This window comes from Tachypleus tridentatus, chromosome 9, assembly GCF_004210375.1.
Source record: "Tachypleus tridentatus isolate NWPU-2018 chromosome 9, ASM421037v1, whole genome shotgun sequence".
In the NCBI taxonomy this organism is placed as follows: domain Eukaryota; kingdom Metazoa; phylum Arthropoda; class Merostomata; order Xiphosura; family Limulidae; genus Tachypleus; species Tachypleus tridentatus.
In genome coordinates, this window is record NC_134833.1 from 44,918,372 (window position 1) to 44,934,696 (window position 16,325).

Here is a 16,325-nt window from a genome sequence, read left to right on the forward strand (position 1 = left end):
AATTGCATCACAATATTTTTTTAAACTGTTAGACTAAGAAAAAGTATATGTTTTAAAAATATGCAGAGCTGTAATACTCATATCTTATGTTCAATCTTACACATCCATCATGTCTTTTTGTGTTGGTCCAAGCCACTTCATTTCTCCAAACAGTTCAGGTCTGTCACTCTTCCCTATGCAGAATAGTGCAAAACTTTCTTCAGCAGGCTTTTTATGAATATTTCCCACTGGACTTATCTCCAAAGTAGCCCTATCTTGTTGTAGTGCTACACACCCTTAAATAAAGACAAATCTCATTCATTACTCAGTAGTTTGTGTATATTCAAACCAAGTCAATATTAATAACTCTGTAATTGAACATAAATGAATGTGAAAACAATATTACTTATGTAAGTGATTTTACTATGTACATCAAAAACATATAGTTGTAAACAACAGTATTAATACTATTTCAGTATATACATAAAACATGTACAGCTTTAAACTGAGGTACCAGTATGATAATTTTACCATATATATAGTTGAGAAGCAGCTAAGAAAACACAATTTAACAAATTTTCAGTAACTACCCTCCTGCTTAGTGCAAACAATTAAGTAAAGATTTTCAAAGAAAATTAGAATATTGTAAAAATTTCTATTTTAGTAAGGTTACTAAATCATAAGACTTAAGTTATTACAATACAAACTCAGTAACAGGTAGTTCTGTATTTACACGAAATAAGTAATCCTCTTTCAATTGTGAATACATACCTATAAGTACTTTACACATCTGTTGATTTATATTGTTATTTTGTAATAAACGTCAACATGCATTTGAAGTAAACCTAACATGTATTTTCCAGATACAAAAAAATTACAGTTTCAACAGGCCTATTGACTTTTTCAATGCCAAATTAATGTCCTTTGCCCCACTCAACAATTGACATCTAATGCTTTAAAATTCAAGTATTTAACTTTTTTGTTTTATTTTTACAGTTCATGTACAAACTCTTAAGAATATGCATTTTTCTGCTCAAACTGATTTTGTTGTTATTGTTAAGTTTTGACTCGTCTATTTAGCAGCATACTGTAACTATAACCACGATCTTATGAAGACGGTGCTTCCCTGGGCGTTGCGATATTTTTCGATTTTTAAATTTTAAAATTCGGGTTAAAACTTATTTTTGAAACCCCTTCTCTCTGTTTGCAGATTTTCTACTTCATTCGTCTGCAAAATCACCGGTGTGAATGGGAATATTTATGGCTCCTGTTATAAAGAAGCAAACTATGATGAAACTCTCTCTCTCGGTGTTTAGGTATGATATATTCATACCTAGGAGGGTCAGGTTCCCTTTATCCGTGCTGGAGCTGCATAATCTATTACTGGTCTAATATATGTTTTGTAGATTTTTAATATGTTGTCTGTAGATGCTCCACTGTTTTTGCCAGTTGGACTCCTAGCATAGTCAGTTCTTCGCCAGACTTTATTTTTAATTTCGTTGGCATGATTAATCCAAGTTAATTTTGAATCATAGGTTAGACCTAAAAATTTTGCCGATAGGGTAGTCTGAAGTGGTGTGCTGTTCATATATATTTCTGGCTATTGTTTTTGTGTTTTGTCAATTTAGTAAAGACTACGAGTTGTGTTTTTGCTGTGTTTATTTTTATTCTATATTTTTGATAGTATTCGTTTATTCTATTTAGTTGCGGTTGTATGTTGGTGGCTGCAATTGTTGGTGTTGCGGCTCTTTTCCAGACTGCCACATCATTTGCGAACTGTGAAGAGAATCCATGATTTGGATCCTTCAATGACGTATTGTTTACATACATGATGAAGAGTATAGGGCTAACCACCCCTCCCTGAGGGACATCAGCTTCTAGAGTAAAGTACTCAGAAAAGGTACCCTCAACACTGACTCTACACTTTCTATTTTCCAAAAAGTTACATAACCAGTGAATAAATCCACGCGGTAGTCCCATTTCATTCATTCGGAACCTTAGACCATCGTGCCATACAGTGTCAAATGCTTTCTCGATATCAAGAAAGCAGGCGACAGTGCATTCATTTTTATTGAAGCTATTTATTATTGTATCGGTTAATCTAATTAAATGATCTGTCGTTTGTCTAAATTTCCTGAATCCATTTTATGTTAAAACGTTATTTCACTTTGAGTTGTTTTTAATTTCGCGCGAAGCTAAACCAGGGCTATCTCGTGATGACGAGAAACCCACTTGAAGTAAAAAGTTTACCAAAATAAAGCAGAGAACAACGTTTCGACCTTTTTATATCATCTTCAGGTTAATAAAGAGAGAGTTGCCGGTGGGCATCTCTTAAGAACGAGAGTGTAAACGGGCATCTGATTGTGGAGGGCGCTATAGTAAGATGTTAGGTTATTAATTAGTATAGACTTTTGTTGTTTTTTTAATTTTGCGCAAAGTTACACGAGGGCTATCTGCGCTAGCCGTCCCTAGCAGTGTAAAACTAGATGGAAGGCAGCTAGTCATCACCACCAACCGCGAACTCTTGAAATACTCTTTTACCAACGAATAGTGGGATTGATCGTTACATTATAACGCCCCCACGGCTGAAAGGGCGAGCATGTTTGGTGCGACTGGAATTCGAACCCGCAACCCTCAGATTACGAAACGAACGCTTTAACCCACCTGACCATGCCGAGCCCTAGTTAGTATAGGTACAAAGGTGTTAATTTATATATTTTTTTAATTTGGGTTTTTGTTGGTTTGGTTTTTGAATCTCGCGCAAAGCAATACAAGGGTTTCCTGCGCTAGCCATCACTAATTTAGCAGTATTAGACTAGAGGGAAGGCAGCTCGCCATCACCACCCACCGCTAACTCTTGGGCTGATCTTTTACCAACTGTGTGATTGATATAACGCTCCCACGTTGGAAAAAGAGTAGCCCAAGAGTTGGCGATGAGTGGTGATAACTAGCTGCCTTCCCTAAAGTCTTACACTGCTAAATTAGGAACGGCTAGCGCAAATAACACTCGTGTAGCTTTGTGCGAAATTCAAAAACAAATCTGTGTTATGTGAACACCCATTTATCAAATTTAAAATAATAATAATAATAAAATAGTGCTAAAATAAAACAGATCACCTACGTTCTAGACTTAATAAAATAAAAAATGTTTTAAAAACTGAAAGAAAAATATAAATGGACATTGCTCTGAAAAGGACCAGATATAAAGTTATGCTATTACTTCAGCCATATTGTAATTACTCTAAATATATTAATCACTCCATTACAACTAAGTAATGGAAGGAGGAGGAGGTCTAGTGTACCTGACCCTCCTGTGTATAGAAATATATATACCCAAACACCTAGAGAGAGAGAGAGAACACCAATTTTTTATTACAGAATACAATTATTATTTTATATAAAACTACTCTCCACATAAAAAGAAACACTCTTTTCACTAGAATTGTACATAAGGATTTGATTATACTTTTAATGGTGTAATTTTAAAAGAAATACTTAAAAAAACGTATTTTTTCAATGAGTGGTAATACTTTTAATATATAAAAGTATTATATTATATTATACATAATATAAAAATATTATTATTTTGAGCTCTGTAAATTGAACCATTTTGATATAATGAATCGCCTGTGACTAAAGATAATGATCCGAACACTTTTTTCTGTGCAGTATTTCCCAGAAAAAATAAAATAAAATGTTCAATTTTTCTAATTTTTTCACAATGGGTATAAATACTACGATTAGTAGTTACTCGTACAAACAGCCGCCGCAAAAATGTTTTAAAATTATTAACAATGAATAGAAAACTTAAGGTCTATGTAGAGACCATACGTTCCCATCTTTATGTATTATGACATTATTTATTCTGTATATGTGCAAGAATCACACAACACATGATCAATAAAGCCACTAAGCTGATTTTGTTATTACCGCTTTGACTCATTATTAATTTCTAAAAGATAAAACATTTTCTTTCCATGGGTAGATTTGCTCTAATACTACACATTCTGTTAAGGCATTGACAGCAATGTTCTTTAATGATATTTCAGTTGCTATTTCAAGACTAGGTGGCCCGGCATGGCCTAGCGCGTAAGGCGTGCGACTCGTAATCCGAGGGTCGCGGGTTCGCGCCCCCGTCGCGCTAAACATGCTCGCCCTCCCAGCCGTGGGGGTGTATAATGTGACGGTCAATCCCACTATTCGTTGGTAAAAGAGTAGCCCAAGAGTTGGCGGTGGGTGGTGATGACTAGCTGCCTTCCCTCTAGTCTTACACTGCTAAATTAGGGACGGCTAGCACAGATAGCCCTCGAGTAGCTTTGTGCGAAATTCCAAAACAAACAAACAAACAAATTCAAGACTAGAACCTCACTATGTTTGAATGAGAATGAACAATGTTAGTCATTCTGGGTATATATGTTTCTTGCAAAGTAAGGAATATTGTTTGTTTGTTGTCTTTCTTTTTTGTCTGATACCCTGATTTTGGCCTGATTAACTGAAATTATAACATTCAGTAAAACTAATTGTCTTGTGCTGGTAAAGCACATTTCACACTATGTTCGTGTTAAATGTGATATCTATAAATAGTTTCCTTTCATATTTCATTTTGAGTCTAGTCCCTCTGTTTTATTCATTTTCATGACTATTCAAATATTTAGTTATTTCAATATTTAGAACGATTCCTGATCAGGTATTTTGACTAAATTACTTGTTACTTTGTGAATTTATCCAGTTGTTCTCACGTAAATTACACTTTACCAGAATATACCACAGAATGGATAAGAAGGAGATAATTTTAATGTCATGACCTTGATATAATATTCCAGAGATTGCTTTTTATTCTGAAGTGTGTACTGCACTTTCACTAAACTTTTAGGTTTAAAGTTTGAAAAGGCTTCTACCTGATAAAAATGGCTTTTTTACAGCAACGTACAACCAAAATGAAAAGTTACACATAAAAGGTTGGCTGATGTCAGAATTTCATGAGACCGGATTATCTAAAGTAGGTGTCTGTGACTTCTTGGTGATAAATTCCAAAAATGAGTGGATAGCACATAACCAAATTATTTTAAAATAATATATTCAAAATAGTTCAAACATGCGTACAAACATTTGTTGCACCTTTGGGTATCACAGTTGTTTATAGAGTTTTAAAATAACTGTCTCTTTTTTTGTCAAAACTTACAAAGATGGTTCAATGACTTTTACAACACCCTTTGACAAGACAGGTTGTTTTCCTCTATCCTTGCTACTACAATACAAACTATGAAACTCACTTTAAAAATTTTCTCGTTATTGCTAAACAACTCATAAACGCGACTGAAAAATCTTAAAATCTAGTCTTCTAGTAACAACAGTATTACACGTAACAAGAAAACTTAGAAACTTCAATGAAGACGATGTTAACGAAAATACAGAAGCGTAGCACAACATTTTACATTAAAACGGCGGCTTTCATCAATTGATGATGATGCCTACAACATTCTCGCTGTTTAAAGGTTAAACTACATACACAACATACGACTTACACAGAGTTAAATTTTGTCTGATCTCTCTCAAAAGCATTTGCATACTTGCACAGTAGCTCTTGCAAGTCTTTCTTTTGATTTGCAGTCAGTTTTTTACTTACGATGCCATTCTTGTATGTCTCATCTCAATTCATTGGTTTTACTCCTAATAGGTCTTTCTCTTTTATGATAAAGTTACCATTTTCTCGTTATGTACCTATGAAAGTCATAACTGCCATGCTCATCTGTGGCTCAGTAGCTACATCTTTTAAATTTTCTTCCCCCTCGAAGTATCTGTTCAACAGAATAGCGACGTAGATCGTAGTCTTCCCGTCCACTTTCAGGTTACAGTCCATTATTCCGACCACTTCCTGTACATCAAAAAATACTTTCCACTGCTTGCTGAGTTTGTTGTTGTTCTGTGGGTAGCAAAACAAAGAGCTTCTGTTTGACCTAGAAACGTTTATTCTTGGCCTTCTTGCTATAAAAGTTCTTCACACTACTTTTTATGTGGTTAGATTTCTAAGTAGAACTGCTTTGATAGATCCGGTATATTACTGTTCTCTGTCTCTCTGTTTTGTAAGCCTTCATCTCATTGGTCTTGTACTCGACTTTCTTCTGAGCATTGTCTATACAAGTCTGGCAAAGTGGCATTCTAAATTAAGGTGTACAAAAATTGAAGGAAGCTTAGAAGAAAGATCATTCACTGCACGAACTGATAACATATCTGGAATCACTTTTACTCCTGTCTAAATTCCTAGAAAATTCTTCTTCTTTGCATATTGCCAACAAATTTAACATTTCTTTTTCATTTTTCTTTGTTATGTTCTTGTCACCTTCCGTGATGACGAGAAAACCCACTTGTAGAGAAAATTATATATTTAAAAACGTCTGGTACTAGTGCTTTCTCTACCCATACCAGCCGTCTATAAATATATAATTATCTTGTTACCTTCTTGTGAGATACCTCTGATTTTGACTTTCAGTGGTTATTCTTGGACTTATTATACTTTCTCCCTGGATTCCCATAAATTGTTTTGCCAGCTTGATCATCTTGTTTGCAGCTTTTGATGCTCACTCCTTTAGAAGCAGTGGCATATCAACTGATCACGTAAAAATGAATTGTTCTCATGTTGGTGGGTCTACCAGTCTTTCAAAACTACTTTAAACGTGGCCGTGTTAGTCCATCCTATGCAGTGTTACCATAGTCAATAGTATCACCAAAGGGCCCAGCTCCTTTGTGATTTCTATGTTTTCATTTTCCTTGAGCAAGCTGGACAATCTCAATTTATGCTCTTATTCTCTCTATTACAAGTCTCTCTTTTCTCTTCTTTGATTTTTCTTCTTTTTCAGTTTGTATTCTCATTCTCTCTATTTTCAAGCTCCCTCTTTTCTTGTTGTAGTTTTTCTTCCACTCTTCTTTGCCTGTGTTCTTTTTTCTTTAAATCTTGCTATTGTTTAACAGACTCTTGAAGATCACAATATTTTGGCTGAAGTTGCTAACCTTTCTGGTATTCAAATTAGCCAACATGATTATGTAATGTGCTTATTTCCCTACACTATCTTAGAGCCATTAGAAATGTGCATATGTAGACTTGTTTCTACTATCGTTCACGTCTTCTATTATTGTTTACTACGAAAGAATCCTGGAAAGCTAGCGTATGTAAAATTTAGATAGAGCTAAATTCTTTACATTATTGGTGATAAAGTTGAACAATAAATGGACAGCACACAATCTGATCGCTTTAAAATAATATATTCGACACAATTCAACCGTATATACAAAAATTTGTTACACTACTGGGTATCACATTTGTACCTAGAGCTTTAAATAATTGTTTCCTTTTCGTCAAAGCAAACACAGCTGGTTCAATCACTTTAAAACACCCCTTGACAAAACAAATTATTCTCCTATATCTGCGTTATTACATTACAAGCTGTGAAACTCACTTTAACTTGTTCAACTTACTTTTTGCATTTGCACATATTTATAACACACGACAAAAAAAATTTAGAAACATCTAGCCCTATAGTAACAGCAATATTACACACAACAAGAAAAAGTTAAGAAGCTTCAAGTAAGACGATGTTAACAATACCACAAAAGTGCAGCACAACAGTTATACTATACACACAACATACGACTCGTACAGTTGTGTAACAAAATTTATCTCTCATAACTATCACTTTAAAATAGCTAGCTTTAAGCTATTGTTATATGAAAACTAAATAATATAATAAATAAACTATATAATAACTCTTAAAGTGAACAGTCTTGTATATTAAACAGCAGAGAGTGATGATGGGCCTTTTAGTAAAAATTTTAATAAATGTTTTTTAGTTATGAATAAGGTCATTTAACAACTTGGTTCTACTTTATGAAGATGCACACTTTGTTGCATATAAAGACTTGTTTAGAGCATGATAGTTACTGTAGACTTAATAAATGGATGGTGGTTGGGATATATACCAGTTAATTTACATAACCGAATGACATCTTTCATACTTGTATGATCGTTTACCGTGCTACCAATTAGTGCCTTTCTACCATAACGGGGGCTGAAATGCTAATTTCAAGAGGTAAATTTATTCAGCTTACTTACTCCCAAATAGTAATACTTTATTTTTCAGTTAATTTTCTTCTTCTTTACTTTGGAGAGTAGACACCTTTCCACAACAGTCTGCATGCAGTGAAGGGTGATATAAAGGTGAAACGTTGTGGGCTTGAGGACCCACATCTCACTCTCCTATTTCTAATTTATGTTATTTCTTTATGCGAGACTGGCGAATGGAGGTTAAGATTGATAGACGGTGTATCTCCACCACAATGTGGGTCCTACTTCCACAAACACCTCCGACACCTAGGGTACATTTGATATCAAACCCGGCATGGCCAGGCGATTAGGGCACTCTAGTTGGAATCTGAGTGTCGGGGTTCGAATCCCCACCGCACCCAACATGCTATCTTTTTTAGTCGAGGGGGCATTACACGTCAATCCCACTCTTTGTTGGTAAAAGAGTAGCCCCAGAGTTGGCAGTGGATGGTGATGATTAGCTGCCTTCCCTCTAGTCATACAATGTTGGGCCTGGCATGGCCTAGCACGTTAAGGCGTGCGTTTTGTAATCTGAGGGTCGCGGGTTCGCGCCCGAGTCGCGCCAAACATGCTCGCTCTCCCAGCCGTGGGGGCGTTATAATGTGACGGTCAATCCCACTTTTCGTTGGTAAAAGAGTAGCCCAAGAGTTGGCGGTGGGTGGTGATGACTAGCTGCCTTCCCTCTAGTCTTACACTGCTAAATTAGGGACGGCTAGCACAGATAGCCCTCGTGTAGCTTCGTGCGAAATTCCAAAACATAACATACACTGATGAATTAGGGACGACTAGTGCAGATAGCCCTAGTGTTGCTTTGCGCGAAATTCAAAAACAAATAGACATTTGATATCCCGCATTATAGCTTGTACCCAGGCATCCTTTCAATTAGTGCAGCGTTTTTTTGTTTTTTAATTATTTTTAGGTTCGTTTTTGGTTATAACAAACTAATATATACATATTAATATCGATATCATATAAATGTATGAGTTCATTGTACCATGTTGGATAAATTGAGTTGAATTCAATATTTTTCTCCCTTGACATTTCTTAGAGAAATTACAATTATCAAAAAGCGATCACTCGGTAGTGATCTTTTGCTGTGCTCAGTGCAATGATAAGATATTGTGGAATCAAGGGGAAAATCCCCATGTCTACTTGTCGAAGCTGAGTATTCTGCTCTGCTGATTACATCCATTGTATCAAAATTGAAACATTTTTGCCAGTAATGTATTGTATTTGAAGACTGAATATGATAGAATAGACATGTTTTTCTCTATTCATGTTTTAATAATTCACGCTTCGACCCGAGATTATAATTTTTTTATTTTATGATCTGTGATTCAGCAACGATCTTATATGAACAATTATATGTGTTAAACAACAATATCACTCGGCTTATGCATTTTTAAACATTACGTTCTTTATTCTATTCCTTCAGATTTCTCTGCAAGAATAGGGCATAATACCACATAAAGCACAATATGCTGGTATATCTACTGCTAACGATATATTTCGTTCAATACCAAAGCTCATCAGGTTTGCTGGCATACAATAAATATAATAGAGGCCGAAATGTTTTATATTTAAGCTTATTGTTAGAATGATGTTGAATGAAACTCATAGCCAGCAATGAATATCGGGAAAACAGTGTGGTTGAAGTAGAATTACCCACTCTTTTTCTCGGAATTAATCTGTAATGAACACAATAAACAATACAGTGTTTACAAATAAAGTAAGCCCAGAAATAATAATTACTTTTGTAGACGCTGGTCGATGTTCTCCATATCCCCAGACAGTTGTATTGCTTCTCTTTGAATCATTATTGTATTAAACTTTACACCACAATTTCTTTTACTAGTACGTATTGCAACCACAAGGATTGTTTTCGGCATCTGTAAACCAGTCAGTTTAAAAGAGATAATTTTGAATGCAGCCATTGCACACTCTTAAAATTAGTACTAAAAGTAACATTATTTGACATGGCTTATTATTAATTCATAGAATTTATTTAATTAAAGCTTAGAGGTGATATTTGGCGTTTGAAAAGTACCTATACTATAAGATTTGTTTACGTTTATTTTATACAATATTAATCTATTGTAAATGACTAATTTGAGCATTGTTCTGTAACGTACGTCCTTATGATGAAAAGAAGATCATACTTTATTGTTCTAAAATACTTTAATTTACCTACAAATATTGAAATGAAATTTCTAACCAACTTTTGTAAGTTTTAGCACTATAGAGTAGTTCATTTTCGCCACACGCAAGTACAGCGGTAAGTCTACGGATATACAACGCTAAAATCAGGGGATTCGATTCCCCTCGATGGACTCAGCTGATAGCCCGATGTGGCTTTGCTAAAAGAAAACACAAACACACGGCTCATTTTCTTTTCGCTACGCTTATAATTAGAAAGAATAAAATGCAAACTTGGCGGTACTGAGATTAACGATTTAATAGTCTACTGTTTTCGTCAAAATTTCTATAAATTAAGTGTGCTATATCAAAAATATTGCTCAGATTAAACCTCGACAGTTTGTAAGTTTCTCACCCTGGCAAATACCTTGTAGTTTTAACATTAGTAATGAGCTTATGAAACTATTACTTGCGCCATCGCCCTAAAGACTATGGTTGCCTTGATTGGAATACTGAAATATACAGTTACTTACTCTGAACTGATTGACTTTGCGAGAAAATATGGTAAATGTGAAGCTTAATAAACAATGAAATCGATGATATTTCTACTTACCACATCCAACTAGTGAGAGTAATACATATATCTGTGTCACATCATACATTTTAGATCTATCACGCAAAACTAAGTTCCAGTTTCTGCAACTAACGAACACGAAATCTTCATATAACACTTTCACAAGGTTTCAAAATACGTTATCAGTCAATACTATAACCTTTCGTGTATAGTAGACAAAGGTAGGAGTAGAGTTTTGGCTTATTATTTACACTGCGTTTGCGCGCGTGCTTATCAGTAAAATGTGAACGCGTTTGTTCTCTCTCTGTCTTGCAGGAATTCAGGTACGCGATTAGGGATGGACAAAGATTAAGGTCATCGCTCTTAAATTTGTGTTGTGAATAAACAAAATTAGACTACGGCAATAATAAAGTTTAGAAACAAAGAATTGAAAACCAACATAAGCTAAGGTAGTAAATGAAAATCTTGGAGGATAAGGGTGTTATAGTGAGACGTGTAGTTTGGCCAAGAAGAGGACGTAGAAGCTAGCTAAGGCAGAGGCTTAAGTACAGGATTTTTAGCAGCGGCTTTATGGAAATAGTCAATAGCCGAAGTATCGAATTAATTTTTCACAGTTGAAAGATTAAATTTATATGAAAACGACCACAGAAAAGAAGTAAGAAAAAGATCTAAAGATGGTATTTACTGTTTGTTTGTTTTTTGTAAGGTTTATAGTTTGCTTTATTGATAATGGAACGTTGAACGTGCAATTATGCAGCTCTTTTAGAAGTGGTCAGATGATTACAGAAGGGGCGCTGTAAAGTAAAAAATGTATTCTTTTGTGATACTTTGTGAAAATCTTAAGGAAACAAATAGCAAATGTAATGTCTAAATATACAGTCATATTTTATTAATGTTTTATGACAAATATAATTTATTATAAATACCCTTCATCCAGCCCTGGATTAACCATTACGCAAAATAAGTACGTGATTAGGGCATCAATGGAAGGGGGGAACTACAGAGTTTTTCTCCCAGCTATCATGCCCTTAACTCTTTGATTGCCACTCTCAAGTTTAATCGATTTTTTGTAAAAAAAAAATCTGTCGTGTTCGACTTTACTCTGCATTGTTAAAAAAAACGTTTTATTTGGCTCTGTGAGCGACAAAAGTTTCAAGAAACTACTAAACTATGTATCTGAAGTAAGATATCATTGATTTGCGAAAGATTACTGTAAAGAGCAGCACAAAATGTTGATAACACTTCAGGTAAAAGATGATCGTATGTTATGATGTCTGACCTTGAAGATGAAATATTTTTCTCAACCATTCCTTCTGATGTGGCTATTTATAAGAAATTATACGCAGTGGAACTGTTTTGTTTTACCTTGTACTGCTTTATTCAGTCACATCTACAGAAAAATAAGAGTGTAATACCACAGAAACATAAGTCAAACGAAATGGTGACAGATATGTACAGAGACAGGCTAGTTTTATGGTTTTATTGCTTCTGTTTTCATATGCTATATTTGGGTTATTGTTTTGTTTGTTTTAGTTCTATTTGCGTTGGTATTGCATTATTCATGTATGTTTTGTAATATTTTTATAAGTGTGTTTCTTATTGAAGCTTTCCTGAGCCGTAATGTTTTTGGCTTCAAACAACTTGCTGTAAAAAAACAATAAAAAACTCCTTTATGTGTGAGTACGTGTGTTGAAATTTATCATACCAAGAAAAAATTTAGAAAGGAATTCCACTTAGCAATGTATAAATAACCAACAAAATTTTGTCAAATGTGCCATTTTTAGACCCAAAAATGGAGATCACAATTATATTCACCTTACTTCTTTTTTGATCCCGCCTCCCACTGGTACAACGCTGGTACAATGCTAAAATCAGGGCTTGATTCTCCTCGGTGGGCTCAGCAGAAAGCGCGATGTGGCTTTACTGTGAGAAAACACACACATTCCTTAATCCTATCCTGACGTCATAATTCCTCGGCCCAGCCTTCTGGTTATATTATTTAGTACAGTAGTAGTACAGTACTGTGGCACCGTGGTCATACAAAGATACTGTAAAGAACCGACAAATCAACAAATTCAATTTAGGAATGTCTGAAAAAGTGCATGAATTGAACAAGTTTATGTGAGCAAGGCTAGTACTGAAACGTTGTTCGCTCTTCTACGTAAAATATTTTCTCAATTGCATATATATTTCTCTACAAGTGGATTTTCTCGACATCACTGATTAGTGATTTCAGTTGCAGTGTGTTAGCATTGGGCCTAACGTTAGTATTATTATCTGAGAACCGACTGACAATAACGTTAGGCCTAAAATACTGTAACCACAGGGTGGCCTGTAAGTCCCTATCCATCCATATACCATATGTATCTGGTGTGTCTGTGTGCTGTCTCTCATTCTCGCTGCGTAATATTATGCGACACCATGTTCTGTAAGACATTTCCTCAACATAGCAGGGGTTATTGTTCCAAATGCCGCTCACCCAATTTGACATCGTTTTTCGTGTTGGTGGATCCTTATTGAATCTTTTTCTAAATTTGCCAGTTATTGTATCCAGGGTGTCACCAGTATTCTTGCGCTCACGTACCCACGTACTTGTCACAATACGCTCTTCAAGTGTAAATGGGCTTACATCGGCCATATTTCTCTGAAAAAAAAGAAACAAATTTATAATACATGCGTAATTGAATATAACATAATAACATATGGATGGGTAGGGACTTACGGGCGACCCTGTAGTTTAGTGTAGGTACATCGGAAATGCTTCTGTAGCCTGGAAAAATGAAGTGGACTATTCCCAATTTAAGGCCATCGTTTTGAATTTGCCTTCGCATCCACGCATGCAGATAAAGTTTCAGACATATGCCTATTTTATTGATGTATGGTTTGTTGGCTCATCTAATGTCCCCAGATCAAAACTGGATTCAAAGTTAAGGTTACAACTCATTATTTAGATATTTGATTAGGATTAAGGTACTTTAGCTTAGACCTAACCCAGTATTTAGTAGTTCAATGTGCAATACAGTTTACAATTGATTATATGTTATGTATGTGTACCAGTACAGAATGATCATTGTGTATATAGGTTAGTACAGTATGTATTGTTGATCACAAATTGTTTTGGAATACTTTTTGGTTCACAATGGATTTTAAATATTACCATTGACATTGTTTCTGGCATACAACTACAATAGCAACAACCTTAATGAAACTTTTGCAATACTGAATGCTAATTCTCCTAAAATGGATTGAAGCAAGTCTCGAATGGTTTTTAGTCAATCAGAATGCAGCAAATCTATAAAGGTATTTATGAATTAATGTTTATGTGCTGATGAACCTAGGTCCTAGGATAACCTTTTGACAGGCTTTATCTAAATATAGACCTAGAGTTTAGTATGTTTGACTATCTTACCAACATTTTTCTTCATGAACTTCGGTGTTTTTTGTAATCATTATAACTGTATATGATCCATATTCTTTTGTGTTTTTTATTATTTTTGTTTCTGTATTTTTCAGACTTGAAGATAAAACGTGTTCAATTAAGTAGTGCACAAAAGAGAAAACTGGCAAAAAAGAACCAACACAAAACTTTGGATTTAGTGGTCAAGACTGGAAAGCTGAATAATTTTTTTCACTCAACTTACACAACGTGATATTCCAAATCGAAACCCATCTCCATCATCAAAAGTCACTTATACTGCATCTCACTCTAACATGATTGAAGTTGAACCAAGCTCCACACCTACAAGTACCACTTTGTCCACTTTATGGTTAGAACAGCATGACGCTGAGATGTCACAGGCTGGCTCAACTGGCACTAGTCTTACAACTGATCTCACTTTGCCTGTAAATTATCCTGATATCTCTAGTATTAATGTTGATGCAAGTTGCTCTACAAAACAGCCTGAAATTGAAATAACTACTGAAAATGAAAATCTACTGGATTGTGGTAAAATACTTCAGTCTACAAAAGATGAAGAAACTAAAACAAAAGATCCAGGGTTGTGGCTCGATTTATCTGATGATGATGTGACTTATTGGATTGCTTGTGGACTCGCTGACTGTCAACACCACAATAGGCCATTTGGCAAATTTTGCCAGACTTTCAATAGTGGCAAACCAATGAAATACTGTTCGCAAAATCTTTTGTTTGGGGTAAAAGCCAGTGGTGAGCAATACAAGAAAGAGTGGTTATTGTATTCACCATCAACAGGGTCAGTTTACTGCTTTGTTTGTAAACTTTTTGCCCCTAAATTTTCCTTGCGTTTTGTTGAAAGAGAAGGGTTCAGTGACTGGCGAAATACTATTATACTTAATCATCATGAATGAAGCACTACTCACCGAGACTTTATGCTAGCGTACTTACTCGCAGGTTTAGGCTTGCGACAATAATTGGAAAAACAAATTAAAGAAGAGTGCAATTACTGGGAACATGTTTTGGAGCGTGTAATATACTCTTCAAAAAAAGAAACGCAAAAGGGATATTTTTGTTATTTTAAAGAGAAATATATGTAATAACGTTACAAGCTCAGAGTATGTGATGTTACACGTGTTGAGACACTGATTGTCAGACGAAAATGACAATAAAAGTTGTGCACTTTGAAAAACAGAAGAAAACATCGGATTTTTCGCCAAAACGCATTCGTGTCCAATAAATTTGTTTGAGAGATCTGCATGTTCTGCAAGTGCAACATGTGCAAAATCCATATAAAAGTGACGGGTTCTCGGTTTCCATAGCTCAGTGTTAAGCCACCGACACGCAATACAGTAACGCCAAGACTGACTGAAGCACAATGCAACAACGCCATTGGTCGCTTGGTAGCAGGCGAATCTCGATCAGATGTTGCCAGAGATGTGAATGTCCACCCAAGCACCATCACAAGGCTATGGAATCGTCACCAACAACATGGATCAACTTGTTACCGTCCACGATCTGGTAGACCTCGTGTGACCACGCCTGCACAAGATCGTTACATTCGGTTACGTCACCTTCGGGATAGGACCACCACTGCGACGTCTACTGCCTCAATCATACCAGGGCTGCGTAGGATTTCCGATCAGACCGCACGCAACCGTCGACGAGATTCTTAGGCCCCATGTGCGACCCATCATGGTGAACGTCAACGACGTTTTTCAACATGACAATGCCCGTCCTCACACAGCCCGACTCACCACTGTCTTCTTGAGACACCACAACATCAACGTTCTTCTCTGACCCTCCAGATCACCAGATTTAAACCCCATCGAACATCTTTGGGACGAGTTGGACCAACGTCTGCGATGGCGACAACCTCAACCGCAGACTCTACCTCAGCTTGCAGCAGCTTTGCAGGCTGAGTGGACAGCCATTCCACAGGATGTGATTCGTCATCTAATCGCTTCCATGGGCAGGAGATGCCAAGCAGTTATTGATGCTCACGGGGGGCATACTCGTTATTGACGTTGAGTGACGTTAAACTTCAACTAGTGAGCGTGGACTTTGCCTTTGCAGACTTTGGATGTTCAGCAGTGAATGTGCAAAGTTTCACACATGCCATACAG

At 35.7% G+C, this 16,325-nt stretch overlaps 1 protein-coding gene across 1 annotated transcript in view; it reads right to left on the reverse strand.

Moving 5' to 3' along the window:
• Positions 1-12,700, reverse strand: part of LOC143225173 (fasciclin-2-like) — a 117,034-nt gene extending 104,334 nt beyond the window's left edge. The window contains exons 1-2 of the mRNA XM_076454132.1: positions 12,608-12,700; positions 101-275 (exon numbers count right to left, since the gene is read on the reverse strand). Coding sequence (XP_076310247.1) covers positions 101-141 — 41 coding nt within the window. The 5' untranslated portion in view covers positions 142-275; positions 12,608-12,700. The remainder of the gene's footprint in view (positions 1-100; positions 276-12,607) is intronic.
• Positions 12,701-16,325: the final 3,625 nt, after the last annotated feature.